General features: G+C 36.3%; 1 protein-coding gene across 4 annotated transcripts in view; it reads right to left on the bottom strand.

Annotated features, from left to right (window-relative positions):
• Positions 1-16869: 16869 nt before the first annotated feature.
• LOC150102267 (neuroglobin-1-like) overlaps positions 16870-24074 on the bottom strand; it is a 131357-nt gene continuing 124152 nt past the window's right edge. For all 4 annotated transcript variants that reach the window (XM_090399181.1, XM_090399182.1, XM_090399183.1 and 1 more), the window contains exon 4: positions 16870-18048. In XM_090399181.1, coding sequence (XP_090255307.1) covers positions 17878-18048 — 171 coding nt within the window. In that variant the 3' untranslated portion in view covers positions 16870-17877. The remainder of the gene's footprint in view (positions 18049-24074) is intronic.

The raw sequence follows: 24074 nt of genomic DNA, 5'->3' as shown, positions 1-24074 counted from the left end.
GACATTAAGCCAATATAATAATATATGCTATATTATACATACAATAAACATTGTAAATATAAAATAAACAATCTAAAAACTCACATAAGCGTATTTTTTGCTTGTCCTATTAGAATTACGTAATAGTAAAATAGAGTGGGTCGATAAAAAGTTAAAAAACTCTTGAAGGGGTCGACGGTCAAAGAAGTTTGGCGACCCCTGATCTACACTGAGTAATATTGGAACGATGGCCACATATAATAAAGCTGAAAACCTAAGTGAAAACGTGGGTGAAATTAAGCGCAGAAGGCCAAAGATGATGATGTATTTAGCCACTTATATGCAAGTATCACTTCAACTTGAATAAAGTAAGTAACTTAAAAGTATCAGCTACTACTTTTAAAATTTTAGCTTCAAATTTTTATTTTAAACTCCTTTTCAGCTTTTTTTTTTTTTAAGATTTAGCTGTTTTTAGTAATTTTAATTTGGCAACACTATTTGCTTCAAACAGCTGTATAAAACAACCTATTTGATAGAATGTCTTGCAATTTCACATTAATGCTTATGACAGATGTACCAACTTAGAAAAAAAATCTTGCCGTTAGTGTTGCCATCTATGGTCGAGTCCTAGAATGTTTCAGACCCTCGTATTTTCATGTCTGATTTATGCCAAAATTCTTAACAGAAGTTATTCAATTTAGTTAAAGAGTTGAAGACCCAAAATGGATATATTAGTATAACGTTATTTGTAGACAGTAAGGATCTAAATTTAATATTGCCAATTTTGATATCAGGTTTAATTATTTTATGTGATTCCTAATGATGAAATGTTATAAATAAAAATATATATATTATATTAGTTGCATGGGTAGGCTAAGGTTATTTTCTGTTTTACTAAGTATATAATATTGATTTGTTATTCACATAATCCAGACACCTGCTCTAAAGATCGAAACATGGAACTTTATCAAGTCACTTCAGGCCTCGATTAAGAAGGATAAAAGTGTCATAGCACATGATTAAATTCATCTTCCACTTAATGACAGTCGCAACATCGATCATAAAAAATTATCAAATGGAATTAAGACAATGAACGGTTATGTAATATAATTTAATTAAGAAAACATGTGATGGATAATGCTACATATAATAAAGCAACATAACTATGCTGTAAATTCCACAGAACACAGTAAAAGGAACATTCATCTAAATAGATGACTCATAATAGAGACCGCTGCATGTATCTTACTTTAGAACTGATTTTACATCTAAATATCTTTCAGTACCTCCCTCAGTGATAATTAGTACCTTACAATATAAATTACATATATTGCTCTGTATAAGGTGTCATTGATATCATATAATTGTAGTGTTTTAAACAGCTTTTCTTTTGGAATCTTATCTTATAACTTAGAGCCTATGTAGCGAAGTGGCGTTTGCACTCTACGAAGAACTTAAGTTACAGTCTAGTCGCCAACTGGAGGAACATTTTCTAGTCGATCTTTAGCAAGGGCAAGCGTTTTTTTCTCTCGGAAACTCATGTTTCTCGTCTCGTAAACTTAAGAAAATAGGCCGCCGAACCCACAGTATTTTCAGACATTAAAAATATTGTGTTAGGGTTAGGGACCACGAGAAGGCGGCACTTGTTAGCTGCTTTCTTCACTGCGTACCCATTAATTAGTGATAGCCTTGGTCCGGCTATCTCTGATTAGCTACCAGTGGAGATTGAACTGCCCACTTAGTCTCCAAAAGTTATATAGGGCTAAAATGGTCTCACCTACTCCCTATACGAGAACAAAAAAGGCATTAGCTGATTCTGAGAACTTTTCCAGAGCTACAGAACTTAAATGCAGATCCTTATATATTTCAATATTTTTAGTCATTTCAGGTCAATATGTCAATATAGATTTTTATCAAGTAAAACATTTCATCATGAAATTCCATATTGACCTGAACCAACTTAGATTGTTCTTCCCTAATTTCTCTTCCATAGTTTTCAGATTCTACTCAAACCTGCTTGCACATCCTTTCCTCTATAATTCTGATAATTCGTTTTTTTTTTCTCTTTCGAATACAATAAGGACTCTAGTTAAGAACATCGAGATAAGAACCTCATCTTCCTCATTAAGTACTGTTCATGTAGTCTGGTGGAAATGGTGTTTGAATCTATAGCACTAGGCTGATGGAAGAAAGTGGACTCTAAATTGAACTCTAGTGTTGCTGATAACAGAAACTTTTTGTAAGCCTTCCTTCCACCGATTCCAGAGTTAATGGATCTCTGGCAGGTATTAGTAGAGTGCTTTTATTCAGCAAATCAAGATAATTGATCCCACAACTCACGCTATTTCAGACAATAATATATTGCATTAATGTTAGGGACTGTCAGATAGCTGCAGTAATCTGCAGTAGTCCCTTTACCGGATGCCATTTAAACTATTGATAGCCTAGACCAGATATTTGGCTAAGTTCCCCAGTCTCCAGAAGTTAGTTAACTAAAACGGCTTTGCTTTCTCCCTTTGCTGAATAAAAAAACATTGCTGGATTTATTTAGAGGTATACCTTTATATAGTACCGGTATTATCTTATTAAGCATTCTGCTAATCACAGTGTTAATATTTCTTGTTTTTGGAGCAAAAATCAAAATTATTATTACAGCAAAACTTGTCCAAGGTGGAACGTGAATAAGGCGGAAGCTTGCTGAATGTGAACAAATTATATAGTCCCGACCAGAAGAATAAATTACAGTGTTCTTTATTTTGTATAATGTGGAATCTGCACAACGCGGAAACGGAAAGCAATATTTGAAGAATTTATTAAAAATTATTTGTATAAAGCCGAAAGTGTTTTAAAAATACACCTATACTTATTAGATTTTGGCACTTGTGTTGCTTTTACTATTTCGTTTGAGAATTAATCTTGGTCACTTTCTGATAAGTCCAAATATTTCAGTAACCCGAATTTCAACAAATCGATCAGTTCATTTTTTGCATCATGGCTAAATCGTACACGGCGTTGTGGCTAAACGAAAAAGTCAAAAGTCACTGAAGCTAAAGAAAATGATAGACTCTCGGTAAGGGAAATAATGATGCGGTTTAAGTGTGGCAAAACGCAAGTATACAACACACTTAAACAAAAGAATAAAACAATGAACGAGTGGCTGCAAGGAAACGGTCGAATGAAGAGGAAGGCAAAGGTAACCGGCAACGTGGAAACAACGAGGTAGTGTGGGAGTGGTTCACGAATGCAAGATCAAAAAACATTCACATATTCGGTCCAATGGTCCAAAGTGAAGTTCTCGCAGTAGTTAAATCTCTCTCTGGGAATGATCAGTTTAAGGTGTCTACAGGATGGTTGGATTGGATAGTTTTAAGAAGAGGCACAATACTGTGTGGAACCAAGTCAGTGGGGAATCTAAAGATGTGGATGAAATTGTAGTGAGTGAGTTGAAAACCAAAACTACTAGAATTGATTTCACCATATGAACCTAAAAACATTTTACAATGCGGACGAAACAGGGTTGTTTTTTGGGCATTACCGACAAAATCACTCGCGGTTAAGGGAAAAAAGTGTACGGGGGGGGGGGGAAATGTCCAAAGAAAGACTTAGAGTGTCATTGTGTGGGAATATAGTGGGAGAAATGGAAGAGCCTCTCGTGATTGGAAAAGCAGTTTCAGGTTTTATTATTTATTTTTATTTTATTAATTTTCATTATTAATTTTCAGGTTTCAAGAACCTGAAAATTAATAATTTACCAGTGATTTAGAGAAACAATAAAAAAAGCTTGGACTGCAGCTACAATGGAAGAGTGGTTAAACATGCTTAATGCAAAAATGAAGAAGGAAAATAGAAATGTCATCCTTTTTCTTGACAATGCTACCTGCCACCCAAAGGTAACACTTTCAAATATGAAAATCATCTGATTCCCAGAAATTGCAACAAGTGTATTACAGCCCATGGATATGGGTGTTATTTATGCATTCAAATTTTGAATGTAGAAGAAGCCAATAGGCTCTTACGCATTAGCAAGATCTGTATCGGTTCTGGATGCTGCGAATTGGATCGGGTTGGCAGTGAAGAAAATTAAAGCAGAAACAGTAAAAACGTGTTTTGCTAAAGTTGGGTTTGGGGAAAGTGATGTGGCAGATAACTTGGAGGAGGCGAGTGAAAAGACTGCTACAATATCCAATCTCTGCCGAGGAAAAGAACTTTCCTGTGATACAGAGAACTTTGCTTTGCTACAGAGAAGTGATGACCATCTAGCCACACATTACAGCTTTGAATCTGGTACACCTTTACTAGCGGTAAGAAATACAGAAAACAAAGATGTGGAGGATTAGGAGGAGGAGAATCAGCAGACGGAGAACAGGATATTTCAACGAAAATTCGTACACATGAACAGGCCCTTCATTGCATCAGTGAAATAATGCAGTTTGCAATTGATTCAAACTTTTCCAGCCTTCTTGAACTATTGTATACAGTCAAGAACTGCATTCAAAAAGACATGATCACAAAAAAGTGAAAACAAGTTTCTTTGTTGGATCTGTGGAAGAAATCTTAATGAGTTGTATATTGGAAACGTGTAATATGCAGTGTAACAGAGCATTAATATTTTAATAATGTGTTGTTATTATTATTATTTTAATAGCATAAGTCTACAAGTATCACCTACTAACAAGTGCCAGAGCCGCCGATTTTCACTCATAAACAGGTATGTATCATGTAATATGATTTTAATGGATTTAATTTTTTTTTTTTTTTTTTTTGCAATTTTGTATAATGTGGAAATTTGGCCAATGTGGAAAATATATTTCGGGCCCTTGCGATTCCGCTTTGAACAAGTACTGTATTATTATTATTATATAGTGAAACCTGTGGGGTATCCAGAACTATAAAGTAACACGTATGCCACAGTAAATACCAAAAAAAAAAAAAAAAATCAACTAACGCCTATGTTGTTCCCGTATAGGGATAAGGCGGGGCCGTTTACCCTATCTAACTTTGGAGACTGAGTGGGCAGTTCAATCTCCACTGGTAGCCAATCAGAGAGATAGCTTACCCAAGGCTATCACTGATTCATCGGTATGCAGTGAAGAAGGCGGCAAGCTAGTGCCGCCATCTCATGGTCTCTAACCCTAACACAATATTTTTAATGTCTGAAAATAGTGTGGGTTCTACGGTCGATTTTCTTGAGTTTACGGGATGAAAAACCCGAGTTTCCGGGAGAAAAAACCCGCTAGCCCGTGCCAGAGATTGACTAACTCGGGAACCGGCCGAAAAAAGGCTTAGAAAAATTTCCTCTAGTCGGCGACTAGATTTGAATCACCAAATCCTTTCTTCATGCGGTCAAGCGCTGTAGAGTGCAAACGCCACTTCTACTGAGCTAAATACCTTTTTTATTATTTAATATTTCGTCTTATTTATCATAAGACATCATCAGTACAATTTTCGCGCAACAACAGCAATTGAATTAAAAAACAGTAATGCACATGCTTAGATTGGAATCGCTCCACAAATACATTCTCGTGTTCATGGCTTCAACTCATGAGTTAAGTCATGAACATTCGCCTGTTCATGGCTTAAAATTTATGGGTTGAAATTAAAAGTAATTAAATTAAAATTAAAATATGACATCTAAATTTATTCAGTACAATTGAGGATAACATCCCCAAACTTTTGGAATAGTGAGACAGCTGTTCCAATTAAGATTAGGTCTATGAAATAAGGCTTCAGCACTTTCTTTATATAAAAGTTCATGTTTTCATGTTTATATATACAGAGTCTGCCAAAAAATGTATACACACTTTAACAGATGTCATCTATGGACTTTTTTCGAAGTTGGATCGAATTGCAGTAGCAATGTGTAGAATGATGTTCTCTCAAAAGATGTTGTTACTCACATGAATACTAACATCAACATGGGACCGGTAGGACAGTCAAAGAAAATGGCCAAGGCACGATTGTCGTTCGAGGAACACAAGACCATTTTAAAGTGGTATTTCAAATTGAAGAATGTTGGTGAAGTTCAACGACAATGAAGGCGTGAGTTTGCAATACAACCTACAATACGCCTGACAATTGCACGTATTCGTGATAAGTTTGAGACCATGTTTCCGTGTGTGATGTGCACAAGGGAAGATTCGGCACAGCAACAAGTCCTGCTTCCTCGGCTATGGTGTTAAAACAGTTTATACGCTCGCCATAGAAGTCTACCAGACAATGTGCACGTGAGACAGGAGTTAGCAGTGCAAGCATACGGCGCATTCTTAATGCACTAAATGGAAAGTTTACATCCCAAGATTATTACATGCAATGCATGAAGACGATCCTGATCGAAGAATGCAGTAATGTGAGTGGTTTCAACACTGGTAGATGAGGAGTTTATGAGGAAGATGGTTTGGTCTGATGAAGCACAATTTAAGCTTAACGGAACAGTAAACAGTTAATTGTGTTTACTGGGCTCCAGAAATCCATGCATTCATGTGGACAAGTCAGTCAATTTACTAGGGCTCAATGTCTGGTGTGGATTGTCATCAAGATGTTTAATAGGACCTTTCTTCTTTGAAGGTACTGTTACTGGTCAAGTGTACCTAAATATGTTACGCACATCCATTTTACCTGCCATTCATGCACTTTATGGAATGATCAATTTCTCTTCTAACAAGATGGCGCACCACCACACTATCACCGAGACGTCAGAACTTACCTCGATGAGAGTTTGCAGGGACAATGGATAGAACGAAGAGGTGCAGTTGAGTTCCCTCCACATTCTGTTGATTTAACACCCTTGGACCTATGGGGGAACTCTAAAAGATGTAGTGTATCATAGAAAACCAGCTACACTGGTGGCCCTTCGGAAAAAAATTGGAACTGCATGTGTATCAATCCCACTGGACACCTTTGGCCAACATTGCCCAACCAATTGGGTAACCACTTTGAGAATTTCGTGTAATTCTCAAATGGTTAGTTCTAAGCTGGTAACTTGTATTCATCCCTTGATATCTGTATAAATTTAGTATTACAATTTTGTACAGGTTTTTATTTTGCTGAAGTGTGTACACAATTTTTTTTGATGGACTGTAGATCTATGTACCAGTTTAGAACTAACCATTAACCATTGGATCCTGTGGTTAGCGTTTCCAATTCCATATTGTGCAAGGACAGATTTATGAGGTTTGATGAGATGGATGTGGTCTTGCTGATACGTTTATTTATAGATCTTCCTGTTGGACAATTTACACGAACTTGGAATGTAAACTTTGGATGTAAACTTCGTATAAGCCAGATAGCATCATTGGTGAGAGTTTGTCTTTTGGAGATGGTAGCAAGTTGCGAATTTGGTTGATGCGTTTATAGGTCGCAATGAGTAGATATTTTTTTCATAATTTTTGCCACACAGTTTTTTCAGAGATGCCTTTAATATATGGTATCGGAGTCCTGCGGGCTTCTCGTCTGGGTCGATTTATAGGAGACCAGTTGATTAATTTTTGGATTGTTATTGGATTATATTCATTTAATAAGGCTGTTTCTTTGACAATTTCCAATTTCTATTTTAGAGATTCTTCCGAAGAACAAATCATGCGTGCTCTGGATACTAGTGCCAGATTTTATAGTGCCATATTTTTGAGATAGATGGTGAGCTTATGTATTGTGGATAGCACTACCTGAAAAAGTTGGTTTTAGATAGACAGAAGTGGAAATTTATCCATCTTGCTTACTTTGGATGTGTACATCAAGAAAGAATATATTGTTACAGCTAACACCTTTTATTCCCCCCCAGGGTGTGGGTGGGGAGGTTTTAGCCTTAATTTTTGGAGACTGAGGGGTAGTTTAATCTCTATCGGTAACAAAGAAAAGATAGAAAGACAAGTGCCGCCATCTCGTGGTCTCTGATTCTAACATTATGTTTTGCTACCTGAAAATAGTGTGGATTCTACGGTCGATTTTCTTGAATTTGCGGGACGAAAAACTACAGTTTAGAAGAGTAAAAAAAAAAAAAAAAAAGCAGGCTTTCCCGTGCCATCGACTAACTTTGGAAACAGTCGATAAAAAGGTTTAGAAAAAGTTCCTCTATTCGGTGACTAGAAATGAATTTACGATTCACTTTCTTTGGGCGGCCTAGTGCCTCAGACAGCCCATGCCACTTGCACTGAGTGTATAATATGATGGCTTTTTTTTTTTTTTTTTGTAATAAGTGGATCATATAATCTAGGAAATAAGGAATTATTCTGGTAGCAGCAATACAGAAATACTCGTCTTATGTGAACAGAGTGTGCTGTGATTTGTTCCTTTATTACACTACTTTCCTGCAATTACTTCCAAATGGCGACGCGTGAACTATGGAAATTAATTTAAGCACTTTTTAAAGTAATGTTAGGAAGGTTTGAAACCCATAAGGCATGTTTTTGTACAAACTCTGAACTTTGAATTTACTGAACATCTGATTATAATTAATTAATGGGCGACGGAGGGATGGAACTGATATAGAAAATGTAGAACAATTCACATATTTGGGAAGTAAACTGACATATGACTTGGACTGTAAAAAAGAAATAAAGATCAGAATTGCAAAGGGAAGAACAAATCTGAAGGCCATGGATAACATCTGGAAAAGTAAAGTGATCAGTCTGCAAACAAAACTAAGAGTATTGGAAACATGCATCTTCAGAGGTGTACTGTACGGATCTGAAACGTGGGTAATAAATAAGGAATCAAGAAAAAGAATTTTGTCATTTGAAAGAACTTTGAAAGAACAGAAAATCACCAATGAAGAGCTCTATCAGAAGATACAACCAAATCAGAATCTAATGCAGAAGATTATAAAACGGAAGCTGCAATTATTTGGACACATCTGTAGAATGAGTGAGGACCAGATGATAAAGACATTTATGTTTGGTATTTTGGATGGTTTAAACAGAAGAGGTAGACCATACAGAGAATGGATAGACAATATAAAAGACTGGTGTGGAATGGGTGTACAAAAACTGCGACACTGTGCACTGGACAAAGAAAGGTGGAAGAAGATAGTGAAACAGGCATCAGACATCAACGGGCAGTGAGCCCATGATTCATGATGATGATGATGATGATGAGGGATGAGAAACAAATTTTAGCCCCTTTTCTCAGTTTATGAGATTTGCCCAACCATATCTTGATTTTCTTTTCACTATCTTGCAGCCTCTCTTTTACTAAGTACTCTGATAACGACTAACTTCTGCTTAATATTGATTTTGTTATGATAACACCTCATTGGAAGTTGATAAACGTAAACTATAACCCGATTATAGTATTTTCATTAACAGTCATTTATCGTGGATCTCTTGAATTTGTACTTGACTAGGTAGGTGAATTCCACTTGACCGTATTCGACTAAATATGTGTGATAATAGAATTTTTGCAATATACTGTACATTAACTGACCATTTTGTTAGTATTTATGACACTTTATTACCGCTTGAAATGATAACAACTCATATGTTTCGTGCTCAAATGGCAAGTGAGCTTTCTAGTCCAATGACTAAGGCCTTATGAATTCCACCTGTCGTATCCAGATAGTGCCAGAGTAAATTCATTCAAAGATAAAACCAGCCTCACAGCATCATTCCTCTACTGTAACTATGGCATAGATCAGCGAGACGACAAGACTATCCCATTATGCCAAAAAAAAAAAAAAAAAGAGCCCACTAAACATTTCCTCTGTGTTTTGCCATCAGGGTAGCTTGAACAGTTAAAATATCTTCGAATCTCCAAATAGGATTAAGAGTTATGTTCCAGAATTAAAACTCACCCTTTTTCAATCCAATTATAATCTTCCTTACATCATGGAAGATTATTATTATTATTATTATTATTATTATTATTGTTCCTGGCAGCTCCAAGGAGTCGACAGACTCATCGAGGGAGGCCCTAACATCATGTCAAGAACAACTATTCGACATTGACAGAGTATCTATCATACCTTGCCTTGAACTCATTCACGGTCGTAGCCCACAACAGACTCTGGAAGCTTATTCCACTCATTCACTACTCTCCAAGTAAAAAACCTAGCTCTAACACCCTTGTCAACCACGCTCTTGCCCAGCTTCCATTCATCGCCCCTAGTCCTCCCACCACCAGACATATTTTCAAAAATATTTTCTGGATCAATCTTATAGAAACCCTTCAGTAATTTGAATGTCTCAATCATATCACCCCCTCCTTCGCCTATCGACCAATTTCTGCAACCCACAAATCTTCAACCTATTCTCATAAGGTTCATTCCACAGACCTGCTATCATCTTGGTCACTCGTCTCTGGATCCTCTGAAAGAACATGAAAGAAGATCATGAAAGAACAATGTTATGGAAAAGGTCATCAACTTTACCTGGACATTCACCATTTAATTAGTGTCGATCAAGATGGATTTCAACACTCTTAATATTTGTATCTCAGTCTGTAATGAAGATGTCATCGTTTCGAACGATTCAGATTCGAATCTATCTAGGACGTGAAGAATGTTTATAAGGGCCTTTCAACCGAAAGTGAGTTAGTTGGAGTCATGTAAAGTGGTAAGGTTTTTTTCATTCTAGAAAAATAAGTAAACTTGGTCGAGTACGCAATTAACAAACCCTGCCTCTTAGCCATAGTTGCTTTGGTTGTAAATCAAAAAAAAAAAAAAAAAAAAAAAAACTCACACTCTAACTCTATAGCAGAAATTTTGGCCAATATTACTCACCTTTGGATATAAACCACTGAAACTTTGCAGTATCTTATGTAAACAGTCTTTCCATATCTAAGATATGTGATTGTGTCTTATACAGAGGCTTACTTTCGTTTCTACTATCATAAGTTATGCCTTCCACCATTTGCACTTAAATCGCCAATTACTCCTTCTCTCTCTCTCTCTCTCTCTCTCTATCCATATTTCTCCACTAATGCTACACGTGCTGCAGTTGTCTACACTTGAAATAATTTCTTCTTCTATATTACCTTTTCCAACTAAGTCCAAACCCTGCCCATAGTTTTACTGACGACAATATGTTACGTTTCTTTTATCATTTGATTTACCATGTAGTCCACGGACAGTCGAAGCTTCAAAACTTCATAACCAACGTACAGTATTAATCACTGATTTGCTTACCTTCTTCTGTAATGCAAATGCAATCTTGTGAACTTCAATGCGACCATGTCACATTCTTCTGTCATTTCTCACAAGAAAGATTTAATTTCACCTCAGCTTTGGTAACATTAAAATCTCCAGGAAAAATCAGATCGGATTTCATTTTCCTGGACCAAATAACATATGAGGGTGTTCTGAAAAGTTCTCTGCCAACCAATGAAAAAAACGTATTTATAATTTCAAAATTATTTTTATTTTTAAACATAATCTCCCTTAAGACTAATACATTTATTCCAGCGATGCTCAAGCGCCATTATCCTGTTCCTGCAGTGGTCCTTTCATCGATATCCAAGATCTGCAAAATACCCCTCTACAGCTTCAATCACCTTTTGATTCGAAGAAAACGCTTACCAGCGAGGAAGAATTTTAATTTTGGGAAGAGATAAGAGTCGGAGAAAGCCGAATCTGGGGAATAGAGTGGATATTCCAACAATTCATAGTGCAAATCCCTTAATTTTCCCATTGCCAAAACACCTTTGTGGTCAGGTGCATTGTCCTGATGAAAGATGATTTTTTTTTCTTCTGCAATCCGGGTCTTTTCTCACGAATGTTTTCGTCTAGTCTAGTTAAAAGATCGAAATAATATTCCCCGGTTATTGTTTTACCGTTTTCAAGCTAATTAATAAACAAAATGCCTTCAGTATTGCAAAACACTGATCCCATGACCTTTCTTGCTGATGGAACCGAATTTCTCTTCTTTGGCTCTGAACAACCGGTGGCTGTCCACTGTTTGACTGCTGTTTGGATTTGGTGTGTACTGGTGAATCCAAGTCTCGTCCACGTAATAAATCGACGCAAAAAATCAGTTTTATTCTTGTTAAAATGCTCCAAGTACTATTCAGAGATTTTCATGCGAGTGCGTTTTTGATCTGCTGTGAGCAAGCGCAGCACCCAACTTGCACAAAGCTTTTTCATTTGCAATTCTTCATTCAAAATATATCCTACTCGTTCTTTTGAAATGCTTATATTCTCAGCAATTTCATGCACTTTGACTTGCCAGTAATCCAATACCATATCGTGCATTTGATCAATGATTTTGTTGTTGTTACACTTTTTGGACGTCCTTCACGTGGATCATCTTCAAGGCTGGCACGGCCACGTTTGAACTCGGCATCCCATTTCTTGTCGAAAACGAAGGAGAAGAGTGCCCATAAACTTTGATGGACTTCGAATGAATTTCTTTTGGCGTTAAACCTTCTTTTACAAACAATTTTATAACCTCACGATACTCAGTTTTATCCATTTCAAGGGATACAGACAGCTGTATAAAACAAACTACTTGATAGAATAATTTATAATTTCACGCAGACGCTTATGACAGATGTACCAACTTAGGAAAAAAAAATCATACTCATAGTGTTACCATCTATGATCGAGGCCGAGAACGTTTCAGACTACCCTCGTATAATACGAGTGTTAGGATTTAGGGCCACGAGATGGCGGTAGTTGTGTGCCCTATTATCTCCCTCTCTCCCCACCCCCTCTCTCACCAGAAATGCCTTGTTTCATTAATAGCTTTAGCTGACTTTAAGTGCAGGCTTAAAGAATGGAAATAACTGTCCATCACATCAAAACGTTAGGATTAAAGGAGTTCTGCCTATTCATTGAGCTGAAGTGTTATGCTGGAATATCAATTACCCAAGAATAAACTAGCAAAATCTTTTGGAAGCCAAAGTTATGGATACTAAAAGAGGTTTTGCGTATGTTTCAGCCCATCAAATTTTAATTAATAGGTTTGACTGTGATGACTGTTCAACAGAATCTCGTGTGCTTTATGCTTCACAAAATACAAATCATTGTACAAACGTATTTAGGAGAATTTATCCGACTGATTCACTCGATCATAAGCGTATCAAATACATTTAGCAATCAAATATAATATATTTAAAGAAACTAATAACACTGTGAAATGTAAGTGTATAGAATTCCTGGATAATTTTGGATTTCCAAATATATATATTTTTTAATAATAAATTATAAATCTGCGAACATCTTTTATTCCCCTATAGGGACTATGCGGGGAAGTTTTAGCCCCATCTAAGTTTTTGGAGATAGAAGGGTCAGTTCAGTCTCCTCTTGTTGGTAGTCAATCGGAGATAATCAATGAAATCATCATAAATCAGCAAAGAGTCAGGCAAGTATCTCTTGGTACCTAACCCTAACAAGTTATATTTATTGTCTAATATAGTTTGGGTTCTACGGTTGATTTTTTGAGTTTCATGGAAGAAAAAAATCCACTTGCCCATGTTGGAAATTGACTAACTCGGGAACTAGTCTAAGAAAGAGTTCCTGTAGTCTGCGAATAGATTTGAACTGAGAACGGGTTTCTTTGGGTGGCCTAGCGCTATTGATGTATAGAACACTGACTAAAAAAAAAGAATGTTTAAGATGTTCTTTGGAACATCTTAAACATTCTTTTTTTTTAGTCAAATAGAAAATGATTGCAAAAATCTTAGCAAATCTTACACCTTCAGAATTCGTGTGTGGGAGATCATGGAGAATAAAATGACCATAAGAACTACACCACATGTAAGATACAGTGAGATGATTATAAACTACGGCATTCTTTTTTTTTTTCTTCTAATTTTGGAAGCAGTCCTCTGTATTTGCATATGCAGTTTATGTAATTTCTATATTCTATAACGTAAATAGTATTGTATGAGCTATTATCTTATTGAGAGAGAGAAAGAGAGATTGTTAACTGTGGCTCAGAAATTTGGTAGAAAAAATTTCGAAGTTATTGCCTGATGATAGATCTACCAAGATTACACACGGTTATATTATTATTATTTTTGTGTGACACCTCCAGGGAGTCCAAAGACCCATCGAGAGAGGTCACCTACTCTATAACTCTTTGTCTCCAACACTCAATCCACCAACTACAACGAACCACTACTACACCAACGCCATACCGCCACCATCAGTAGTATTTTGATAGATACTCACAAACATCCATGCACACGGCGGGATTCGAACCAGCAGCTTTGGATGCTTTTTTAAAATTTTTACTTTCCATAAGGCTGGATGTACTAAACAAGATGAATTTCTTTCCAGTATCTTAGTAAGGATTAAAATAGGACCGAGGCCTTTTCTAAAATATATTTTTTCCCTTTTCCAATTTTGAGGCAACGTCTTGGCATTAGACTACAGAATCACTCTCACACAACAGCAATACTACAATAACTGTTGAGAAATTCCCTACAATTGAAAAGAATCATTTGTAAAATATTAAAATTTTCGACTGATTTTATTTATGGAAAACTGAGTTATAACTTTTTTTTAAGCGACGTCTAAGAATTCACCAATCTCAACAGATCTATGTACGGCGACCACTTTGTAAACAGGAGAAAAATTAACCTTAACTCTGGAAAATTCAATAATTTGAGATTGTTGATGTTTGGGATTATAACAAAGGAAAACCCAACCATCTTCCGTATAAGACCGGCTAATAAACAGCTAACCTAAGGTGAAAAAAACACTTATGAAGGATCTGCACCTAGTAGAAGGGAATTGGAACTCAAGTTTTTCAACAACCAAAGGACATCGAGTCCGACTGAACCATGGCGGTGTCAAATAATTTGCTCCTTAGTTCATCGATATCCACGATGCCTTTTGGATGGTAACACATAGGTTAGAATACAGTAGGGAACGATGAACCATTGAGGATAAGTTATACGGTATCAAAAAGTGATGCTTGGGTTTTTCTCAGGTTAAACTCAGGTTTTTTCATTCCGCTAAATAAGTGAATCGTCCAGAAAAACACGTACAGTAATTTATAGACATGTTGACCTTGTTTTGTAGCTTTCATTTTGCTTCGGTTGTAAATCCAAAACAAACAGTCAAATAATTTAAGAAGACAAAACTACCGTAGTTATTAGCCAAAGCAATATGTTTTGTAAACCACCATGGTTGAATTTAAACGTGCGCGCTCGTGTGTGTGTGTGTGTGTGTGTGTGTGTGTTCATACAAGCATTCACGGTGTTTTCATATATTTAAAATGCATACAATTAATTTTTTATCACAACTAAATTAGAAACGAACAACAAATATAATACACACGGCACATTTCTACTGTTATGTTGAGAATACCTCTTTGGTACAAGAGTAGATGAAAAATATCCTGAATCGAATTTTTTTATAGGGAAAACTACCAAGCCATCAAACTGGAATCCATGTAGCACATATCGCAACATCTACTATCACTAGCAAAAAAAAAAAAAAAAAAAAAAATGAAGTGCTGTAGTTTGTGCGTATGCTTCATATGGTTCCCACCCACAAAAGGATATTGGTGGATCTATACTATTTGTGCCTTGGGGGGGGGGGGAGCGAAGGATCTATCTATCTATATATATCTATCTATCTATATATATATATATTTTTTTTTTTTTATATATATAAAATACTAGTATATATATTTTTCTCAGCTGCAGTGTGAAATAAAGTGTTGGAGCAATACACGATATTAACCACCTACGAATTTGGAATGACAGTTACAGAAACATCTGAAATGTCCTGTTTTTTTAGGATGTAAATTATCTTGAACAAGAACCCATCTAAATACATCGACAATAAATAACTGAATACAAAAAAAATGAGCTTCAAACCACTGCAACATTTTTCTGTAGAAGAAGGTAGAGGGCAGCAACGTTTTTTGTTAAAGACCCAATTTCCATTTCTGCCTCAGCATCAAGAGCGTTTATAAGGATTCTTCACTTCTGGTTGAAAAACTGCAAATGAGCCACAAAACAGTTTACAGGAATAATACTTGTCTCATTGGCTTAGGTACTTCAGCATAATATTAGCAACGCACCTGCCGATTGTATACAATCAAGAGAATCGCACTTTGAAAGAGATAATTTGTACACTCTTTCGTTTTCCTACACCACACCACACCGACACAAGTCTCACATATTTTTGACCGGTATCTGAACAGTTTCATCAATCTGTGATGAATATTAATAAATTAAAACTAGAATGCACACTGATCTTACCGATGGCACATTAGTACTCAAATTCCAGAATCTTTGTCTCTTTCATGGCTGCAACAAGTAATCCAGTGCTAGGTTGTGGAAAGTGAGCGAACTCATTCGTTGCATTCTTGGACTCATAACACGTCACAAAGCAAATGTCCTTAGTCTGCTTATATTCCCAAGTTGGGATGTTTAGTTTCCCATCCTCCATCTTCATTTGTCGAGTTATTACTGCTTATGATGAGTACTGATATGTCTGTAAATTGCGTCTATTTTTATCGCGGTTTACATGTTTTTCGGGATGATAAACTTGAGTTTCCTGGATGAAAAACCCATCCACTACTGCATTAGAGGCTAACGCACCCTTAGTTGAGAAGGTTCTTGTGTACTAGACGGGTTTCGAACCCAGGTCCTTTAAATTAAACGGTAGCTTCGATACCGAGTTACGGAGGCTCTTTCTTTATAGTTTCCACTGTTTTCAAAGAATCTCTTGAGTTCATTGGATCCAGAGCATAAGATTACTCTATAATATAATAGTGTTCTACTTAATCTCAAACCATCATCCAATAAACACACTCTTCTTCCACGTTGCAAGGTCGTGGGACTCATCATTCTTGTCATAACAGTAGGATTGTAAGCTTATATGCATGTAATACTCTATTGTTAGCTTAGTTTTAATGTATTTCGCTTATGGAAAGTCGCTGTTCATTTAAAGAAAAATTTAACGCCACATTTCAAGCTCATCATAGGAAGAAAATAAAAAAATACCAGATAACTGTTTTTTTTTATTTAATTAGATTGATGATCTACACGGTAAAATGCACAACGATCAACACATCAACTCTCTCATATCTAGCGGATAGTAAATACGTAATAGGATACCATTTCGTTTTTTATAGGCCAAATATTATAATCTTAGTTATTTTTGTCAAGAAAAATAAAAAGCGTATCATTATATTCCAACTTAATTCTAAATTTGGAGACCAGGCCATCACAGTAATCCGTGGTGGCAGGATAGCTTAAAAGATATCACTGTTAGGACTTCCTGTTGACTGTTCGCATTCATTAATTAAATTCTGTTATACTTTGCAAAATTATGAGCGAACCATCCGAACACTCGGGATATTTAATATTTCTAAACTGTTTCTGAGTCTCTTGGAGAGAGAGACTGATATCTTAGTTATAAGATTTGTACATTTGCTTCAACTATAGCTATGTTACATCATACAGTTTTGCACAACAGCAAAATACAAAAGCTATGCCATACATTTTAACACGAGGTAAAAGAATGGTCAGTACCAATCCGCTTACAATAAATATATGGACGATATTTATAGGGGGGAGGAAGGGGTAGTGTGGGATTTTTGTGATTGTTATTAGGCTACATCTCAAAGAGACAATACCATGATCTCTAAATATAGACATTTTTCTCCTTATACTCATCATAACACTTCAGTTTTATGAGAATAGTTCTTTTTTTCTTCTTTTTCGTTATTTTTTTTTTCTTAAAGAAATAATGCATACAATTGTCTTTTTATTTAGTTCACAGTTACAGAAACAGTCCACAAGGTAGCGACACATGTCAAGGTAGAAGACTTGCGGTCCATCATCACCTATCGCACCAACCACTCTTTTGCACAGTGGACTTTCCTTAAACGCTGTCGACGCAAGAGTGAAGTCGGACGGCTTTTCTCAAAAAGGCTCAAAGCAACGGATACAAACCTCTTACGGTACTACAGTATCTCCTTCCGTTGCTGTGGCAACCGGGCAATGTCAAACGTTGTTTTGTGTGACGGGTTTCCCTGCTTCGGCCGCCATGTCGTAACCTTTGATGATGTTCTCCAGAATGAAGTGGATGGTTATCTTGTAGATGTTTTCAATGTTCTCAGTGTAGCGATCTTCAAGGGTTTCTTGTACGGCTGCCAGAAAAGGAGTTTCAATCCGCTAAGGAGAGAGAGAAGGAAATATATAAACAATATTAGTTTAAAGGGATGAGAACATCGAATTTAGAAATTCATGTGCGTAAAAATTATTATCATGAAAACATAATTCATAACAATGAGATTATATGCTACACCAAAGCATAAATAAAGAAAAATTAAATAATAAATAAATAACACATAAATAAAATCAAAGTTAATATAATGAAAAGGGAAATCTAATAAATCGGTTTGTATTTTATATAATTTTACAAATTCTAATTATTTGCTAGAACGGATAGGTTTGGTTTTTCAAGAGAAGATTTTATTTCGTTTTCTTAGATTCGGTAACTGAATTTATTTGTTATTGCTGGAACTTTACTCAGAGCCTCACCAGAGGGCGCGACCTATACGGCATAGAAACTGCTGCATTACGTTTCCTTAGCAACCAGGAAAACTGCATAAGGAACTTTTATTGTTGAAGTGTGTGAGTTTAGAATGATAGGATAGTCATAAATTATCAAATGACTATTTTGAATGTTGCAAAAAATGTAAAAATAAAATTAGCCCACATATTATGTTTTCTAAATCTCTGAGATATTTCCTGCTTTCTCATATTAGTATTTCATGGGATTAGATATTTCCTGGCGTCTCTATAGTAGCGCAGTTGGAAAAAAGACGGATGCTAACTGCATCTGAATTAAAAAATCTAAATTTATTTCAGGTTATGACGAGGGGGAGGGGGATCTTATATGAGCTTTTTCAATTGAAAGTAAGTTAATCGAGTTTATACGGAGGTAGCAGAGTTCTTCCCTTCTGGAAACTGACGATTTTCATAGTATATATGCAGGCAAATCGACCAGAGAACACACGCAATAAACTGACAAATACTATTAGTAAGCGGTAAAGGGGGATGGTGCGTAGATGATAGTGTTAGTGGCGTTATGAGTAAATGGAAGATTAAGTAGCAGAAACGGTGATTTGAAAACATCTGAAAACGACGACAATAATCCTTTGAAAATTATTTGTTTGTTTCCTTTTTCTCTATTGGCCTTTGTAACAATCCTATAGGCTCACAATAAAGGTAACTGTAATCTTTCGCATTATAATTAAATAGATTCATATAACTTATTAACTCATTAACTCTAATATGCGATGGCAAATTTATAAGACGGATTGATGTAAGATACTACGAGAAAGGAATCCTTTGTATAGAATCTGTAGTTCTAAGAAAGATTTCATTTATTAATCGCCTGTCGAAGCAAAGATGAATACTTTAAAATAGAGTAAGTAAAAATACGTATGTGGATTTATGAGTTTAACTCTAGGTTTTTCCCCTTGAAAAACAAATTCAATACAAGCTCAGTATCATTGAGCTTACGGTTTGATTTTTTTTTTTTTTTAATTTTTTCTCTGCGACGTTTTGCAAGCTTCACTTCCCCCCTTCTGTTGACACGTGGCTGATTTCAACGACGTTTAGTCGACATGACAACTGAGACAGGCAGAATGCAGGAGCAGACCAACCCACGCAATATTTAGGTAGGTAGCTTGTCTGGAAAAGTGAGACATTTTTTATTTAACGAGATTAGACACAAATATCGGGTGACTAAATTATTTTTCGTGTAGGCGACGACAATCACATTTGGCGCATCTCCGTGAGGTTTGAAATGACAGTAGATTGATATTTGATTTCATTTTATGGTAGGAGCAATCGGTCCGCGAAAAGTTGACCTATTTACAAGCTCCTTGTAATCGAATCAAGAAATCAAATACATTCCTAAAAACAATTCACAAAACAGTAAAAGTAATTCGTGGAGTTTTTAATATAGTTGTTCATTATAACGTTCTAATTAATATATCAATACCCCTAAAGAATCCAAGTTAAACCTTGGCAGCTATCTTAGAAAACGGGTGAATCCCCCCCCCCCCCCCAACGTTATTCGATGAAATGTTCTTTTATGTTAGTCGATCAGCACATTGTGTCAATTAGAAGCCAGCTGATTCAAGCGTGTCATAACCTTAATAGAACGATTCATGGCATCAAACCACATTGAGCATAGTATTATTGCTTCTCCTCATTAAATATAACCTATGTTGTTAGCAAGGAATCAAAATCAGATATTTGTGGGATAGGATGAGAAGAAACTTCACATGGACTTTCGATTGAAGGTCAGTTAGCAGATCTTTTACGGAAAATCATCCCACATAAGTAAATCGGCTTGAGAAGATACGCCTTTAACAGAATATTAGTGGATGGTAGATGGCGCGTAGTGTCTGACTGTGTATTGTGTAGATAGTGAAGTTAATAGTGTATAGTTTGGATTGGTTGTCTAGTGTAGTGTCTTATAGTGACGGATCATTGGATTTCATAGAGGGGCCACATAATAACAACAGCCCAAATTTATTTACGTATTTTTATAAAGTGTTCTTTCTGGTAGAAAGCGACGCGACATCTCTGAATAGCTGTTTGTAAAAAACAAAAACAAACAAACAAAAAATGTCTGGAATGGAGTGATCATCAGTTGCAACTGATGCAACTGATCATCAGTTGCATCAGTCTTGGGACTGGTAGATCAGCAGCAATTTCCTCCATTCCGCTCTATCACTGGCTTTCTTCTTAACCTCCTGGTAACTCCTCAAACCCGTGCTGTCTTTGACTTGGTCAGTGAGGGATAAAAATTATCTTCAACGTGTCATGTGTTCTCTTTACCATTTCTATGGATATAGGAATGGTAAAGAGATATTTGACAGCCAAGTCCATAAATATAAGAGTGGACTGGAGGGGGGTAAGGGAGAGAGAAAGACAGAGAGAGAGAAAAGAAAGAAAAACTGAGGTCAGGGTTTTTGGTTTATTTTATTTTTTTTATGTGGCTTTCATCCAAGAAAGGTTTTTGTAGAGCTATATCACATTCGTAACATAGGTGGCTAAAGGAATTTTTTTTTCCATTTAATTAATTTTTTAAATAGTCCGGAAATCTTGATCTACAGACCAGATGTTGAACTTTTCAAAAGAAAACTTCAGGACTCCGATAATTTATGTATTTCGTTACGCATGTATCCAGTTATTTATATATATTCTATTTTTTAAAAAATTATTTTAGGGTTTAAGTTTCGACATTTAAGCCCAAAGATGCGTGTTTAGATTTGGTATGTCCTGTCTTATGGAAGAGCGGACAGGAAAATCGATCGGTTTATGTTAATGACAGTGAACGCAGCGGACTGGTTATCAAAAGAAGGGACCATCTTTTGTAGCCACTTTGAAGGGGGGGGGGGAGAGAGAGAGAGAGAGAGAGAGAGAGAGAGAGAGAGAGAGAGAGAGAGAGAGAGAGAGGGTGGAAACATCAGCCACACGTACTCTAAACCAGCGTTCTTCAACCTTTTTACACTTGCAGGTCGGGGAAATAGGAGAAATATTTCGCGGACCGGCTGACGGCTAAGACAGAAACATAAACCAATGTCGATAGTATTTTATTTATTAAATCCAATATTATAAAATTACAATTTTTAGCTAGTGCGACATCTGCTGCTGCTGCTTACAGGTTAGAAAATTTGATATACGTGGCTGGAGCGTTGTTTCTGAGAGACGAGGAAATTTTTGGCGGACCACAGGTTGAAGAACAAGGCTCTAAACAAATGATATAACGCAGGCAGATTAATAACAAAACCAAGAAATTTTCCTGTTATGTTTAGTCTTAATTTAATATGGATCTGGTCATACTTAAACCTCATTTGGGCAAGGATCTTAGCAGCCAACCAGAATGACCACGCTCTGCAATCAAAATTCATTTGCATGAATGAGAGATAGAATTAATAAAGTATTACGTGTTTTAAGGGAACATGTGTACTAGACATTTACACATGTAGAATACAGCCCACACTGTATGCTACTATTCTAATCCCCGCTAACGGTAAATTGCCTATAAATTACGTATATTCTCTGGCCGATTTACCCGTATGCAAGATGAAAATCCGAATTTCCGGAGAACCCCCCCCCCCACTACCTTCATGTGAGGTATCGGCTAACTCACCTTCAACAGAAAAAGCCCATACAAAAATTCCTCTCGTCTCAATGAGAACCGAACTCCGGTCTTTTCCAATCCAAGGCACGTTATCTCATCGTTCTTCCAACTGAACTACAGAGGCGCCGTTGCAGCTTTATTTATGAAAAAAAAAATGCTATAATTCTATAGAAATCAAACACGTACTAAAAAGGGTGAACTGCTTAAGCTGATTTGTACTCTCTTTGGTTTCATGCTATATTTTTAAAGTTACCTGTGTAGTTTTCGTCCAAACGATAAAGCAAAATATATCGAAGAAAGTCCGCTATAGATTTCGTTCTGTTCATCCACTGGAGGAACTTTTTCTAGGGTTTTTCTCAGCGGTTTCCGAGTTAGTCGATTTTTGTTATATTCAAATATCCGTCTCACTCCGTCTCTCGAGATTTTTGGGGCAATCTCAGGAGGATAAACTTCTCTAACGCGAAGCAAACGTCTTCAAAATTCTGTGTACAAAGACCTGGGCCCTCCCGAATTCAAGCCAACCATGTCCTAACTCGTGCATAAACAAAAGCAAGAGTTGATAAAAATCACAAAAATACTGAGATTTAAAATTTTATTGGGTCAGTATAGTCATACAGATTGATTTTTTTTTAAACGAAATCTATGACAGGTCCATTCCTGCTTCAACTGGTATTTATTTGTATGTGCTGGTTGTGTGTGGTTGCGTGCGTCTTTGACAAAAAATAGACTGCCTTTGGATTTTGAACTGGTTGAATAAAAAAATGCATAAAACAAGCTCTTCTACTCAGTGACTGGAAGTGAACTTAGTACAGTATCTCTTCTAGCGGAACTAGCGCCATATCCACCATCACGAGGCTGCGTAGGCCTCAAATATACTTTTTAAATATCCATCCGTGTTTAGATCTTTCTATAACAAGACGTTGTCATATACCGAGTACAATTCTGGCTATCTCGAATGCCATGGTGATATACTCCGAATGATAGTTCTGTCAGACGACTTTACAACTCAATGTTTAATTATCACACATCTCCCTTGGGTCGAGACTTGTCTTTTAAATTCAATCCATATTTCTTGGTAACAGGAATAAAAGTTAATAACTAAGGCGATATCATTTTAATGGCTCTTCGATCATTACGAATTTTTAGCAATTTATTTTTCGCTCATTGCAATTTTTAGCAATTCGTTTATAACAGAAAGAAAAGCAACAAAAGAAAACCAATTGCCAATTAAAAAAAACGAAAATTGCAATGCTAAAAGCTCGGTGTTTTTGTTTTTCTTCGTTTATTAGTCCCTAGGTATGATAATACTTCTTTGGAATCGACGACAATGTACAGCCAAATGATGGTGTTTAATTATTTTTCACTTGCAACTCCGATTCCCTGTGGTAGAGCTGACAGCACACTTAATAACAGTATCGCATCGATCGTAACCTGTTGGCCGGTCAGCCAAAGAAACATAGACAGAAACCATAGGAACACATTTACATCTATGAATATTTATCTGATTTTCAAAGCCTATCATTTGTTACTATTTGCAATTAAAAAAAAAAACTTTAATGGAGGTAAGCGATTCTTTGTTTATGACAGTCTCACTCACAAAAGGCGTAAAATAAAACTAGAACCAGAAGGGTGGGTTAAGGTGACTACGACCTCTGGTCGTTCAAGAAACACATAACAGGTTTCTTCTTATTATTATTGATGGCCTGGACTAATTGTTAATGTACGGAGAAAACCAGCTAACCAAGAAAGTGAAATGGAACTAATGGTGCACAGCCTAACAGTAAAATGAGCCAAAACACCATCGCCACTTATGCAAGCAGATTGCATTGTTGACTGGAAACAGGTCGATGGTGGCAGTAACCTGGAAATGAGAATTTTTCTCATGGATATTCACTGGGTACTCTCACTCGCACTGAACACACCTTGACCACTAGTTTTTATCTGTGGATTCTTTCGAATCAGGTATTGTCCTACATGGTGAAAATATGCCGGATGGATGTAGACTATTCCAGCAAGGCAACGCCCCTGTCAC

This window comes from Typopeltis vanoorti, chromosome 10 (genome assembly GCF_054136105.1).
Source record: "Typopeltis vanoorti isolate ZY-2024b chromosome 10, IOZ_Tvanoo_1.0, whole genome shotgun sequence".
NCBI classification, from domain to species: domain Eukaryota; kingdom Metazoa; phylum Arthropoda; class Arachnida; order Uropygi; family Thelyphonidae; genus Typopeltis; species Typopeltis vanoorti.
This window is presented reverse-complemented; position numbering and strand designations above follow the sequence as displayed.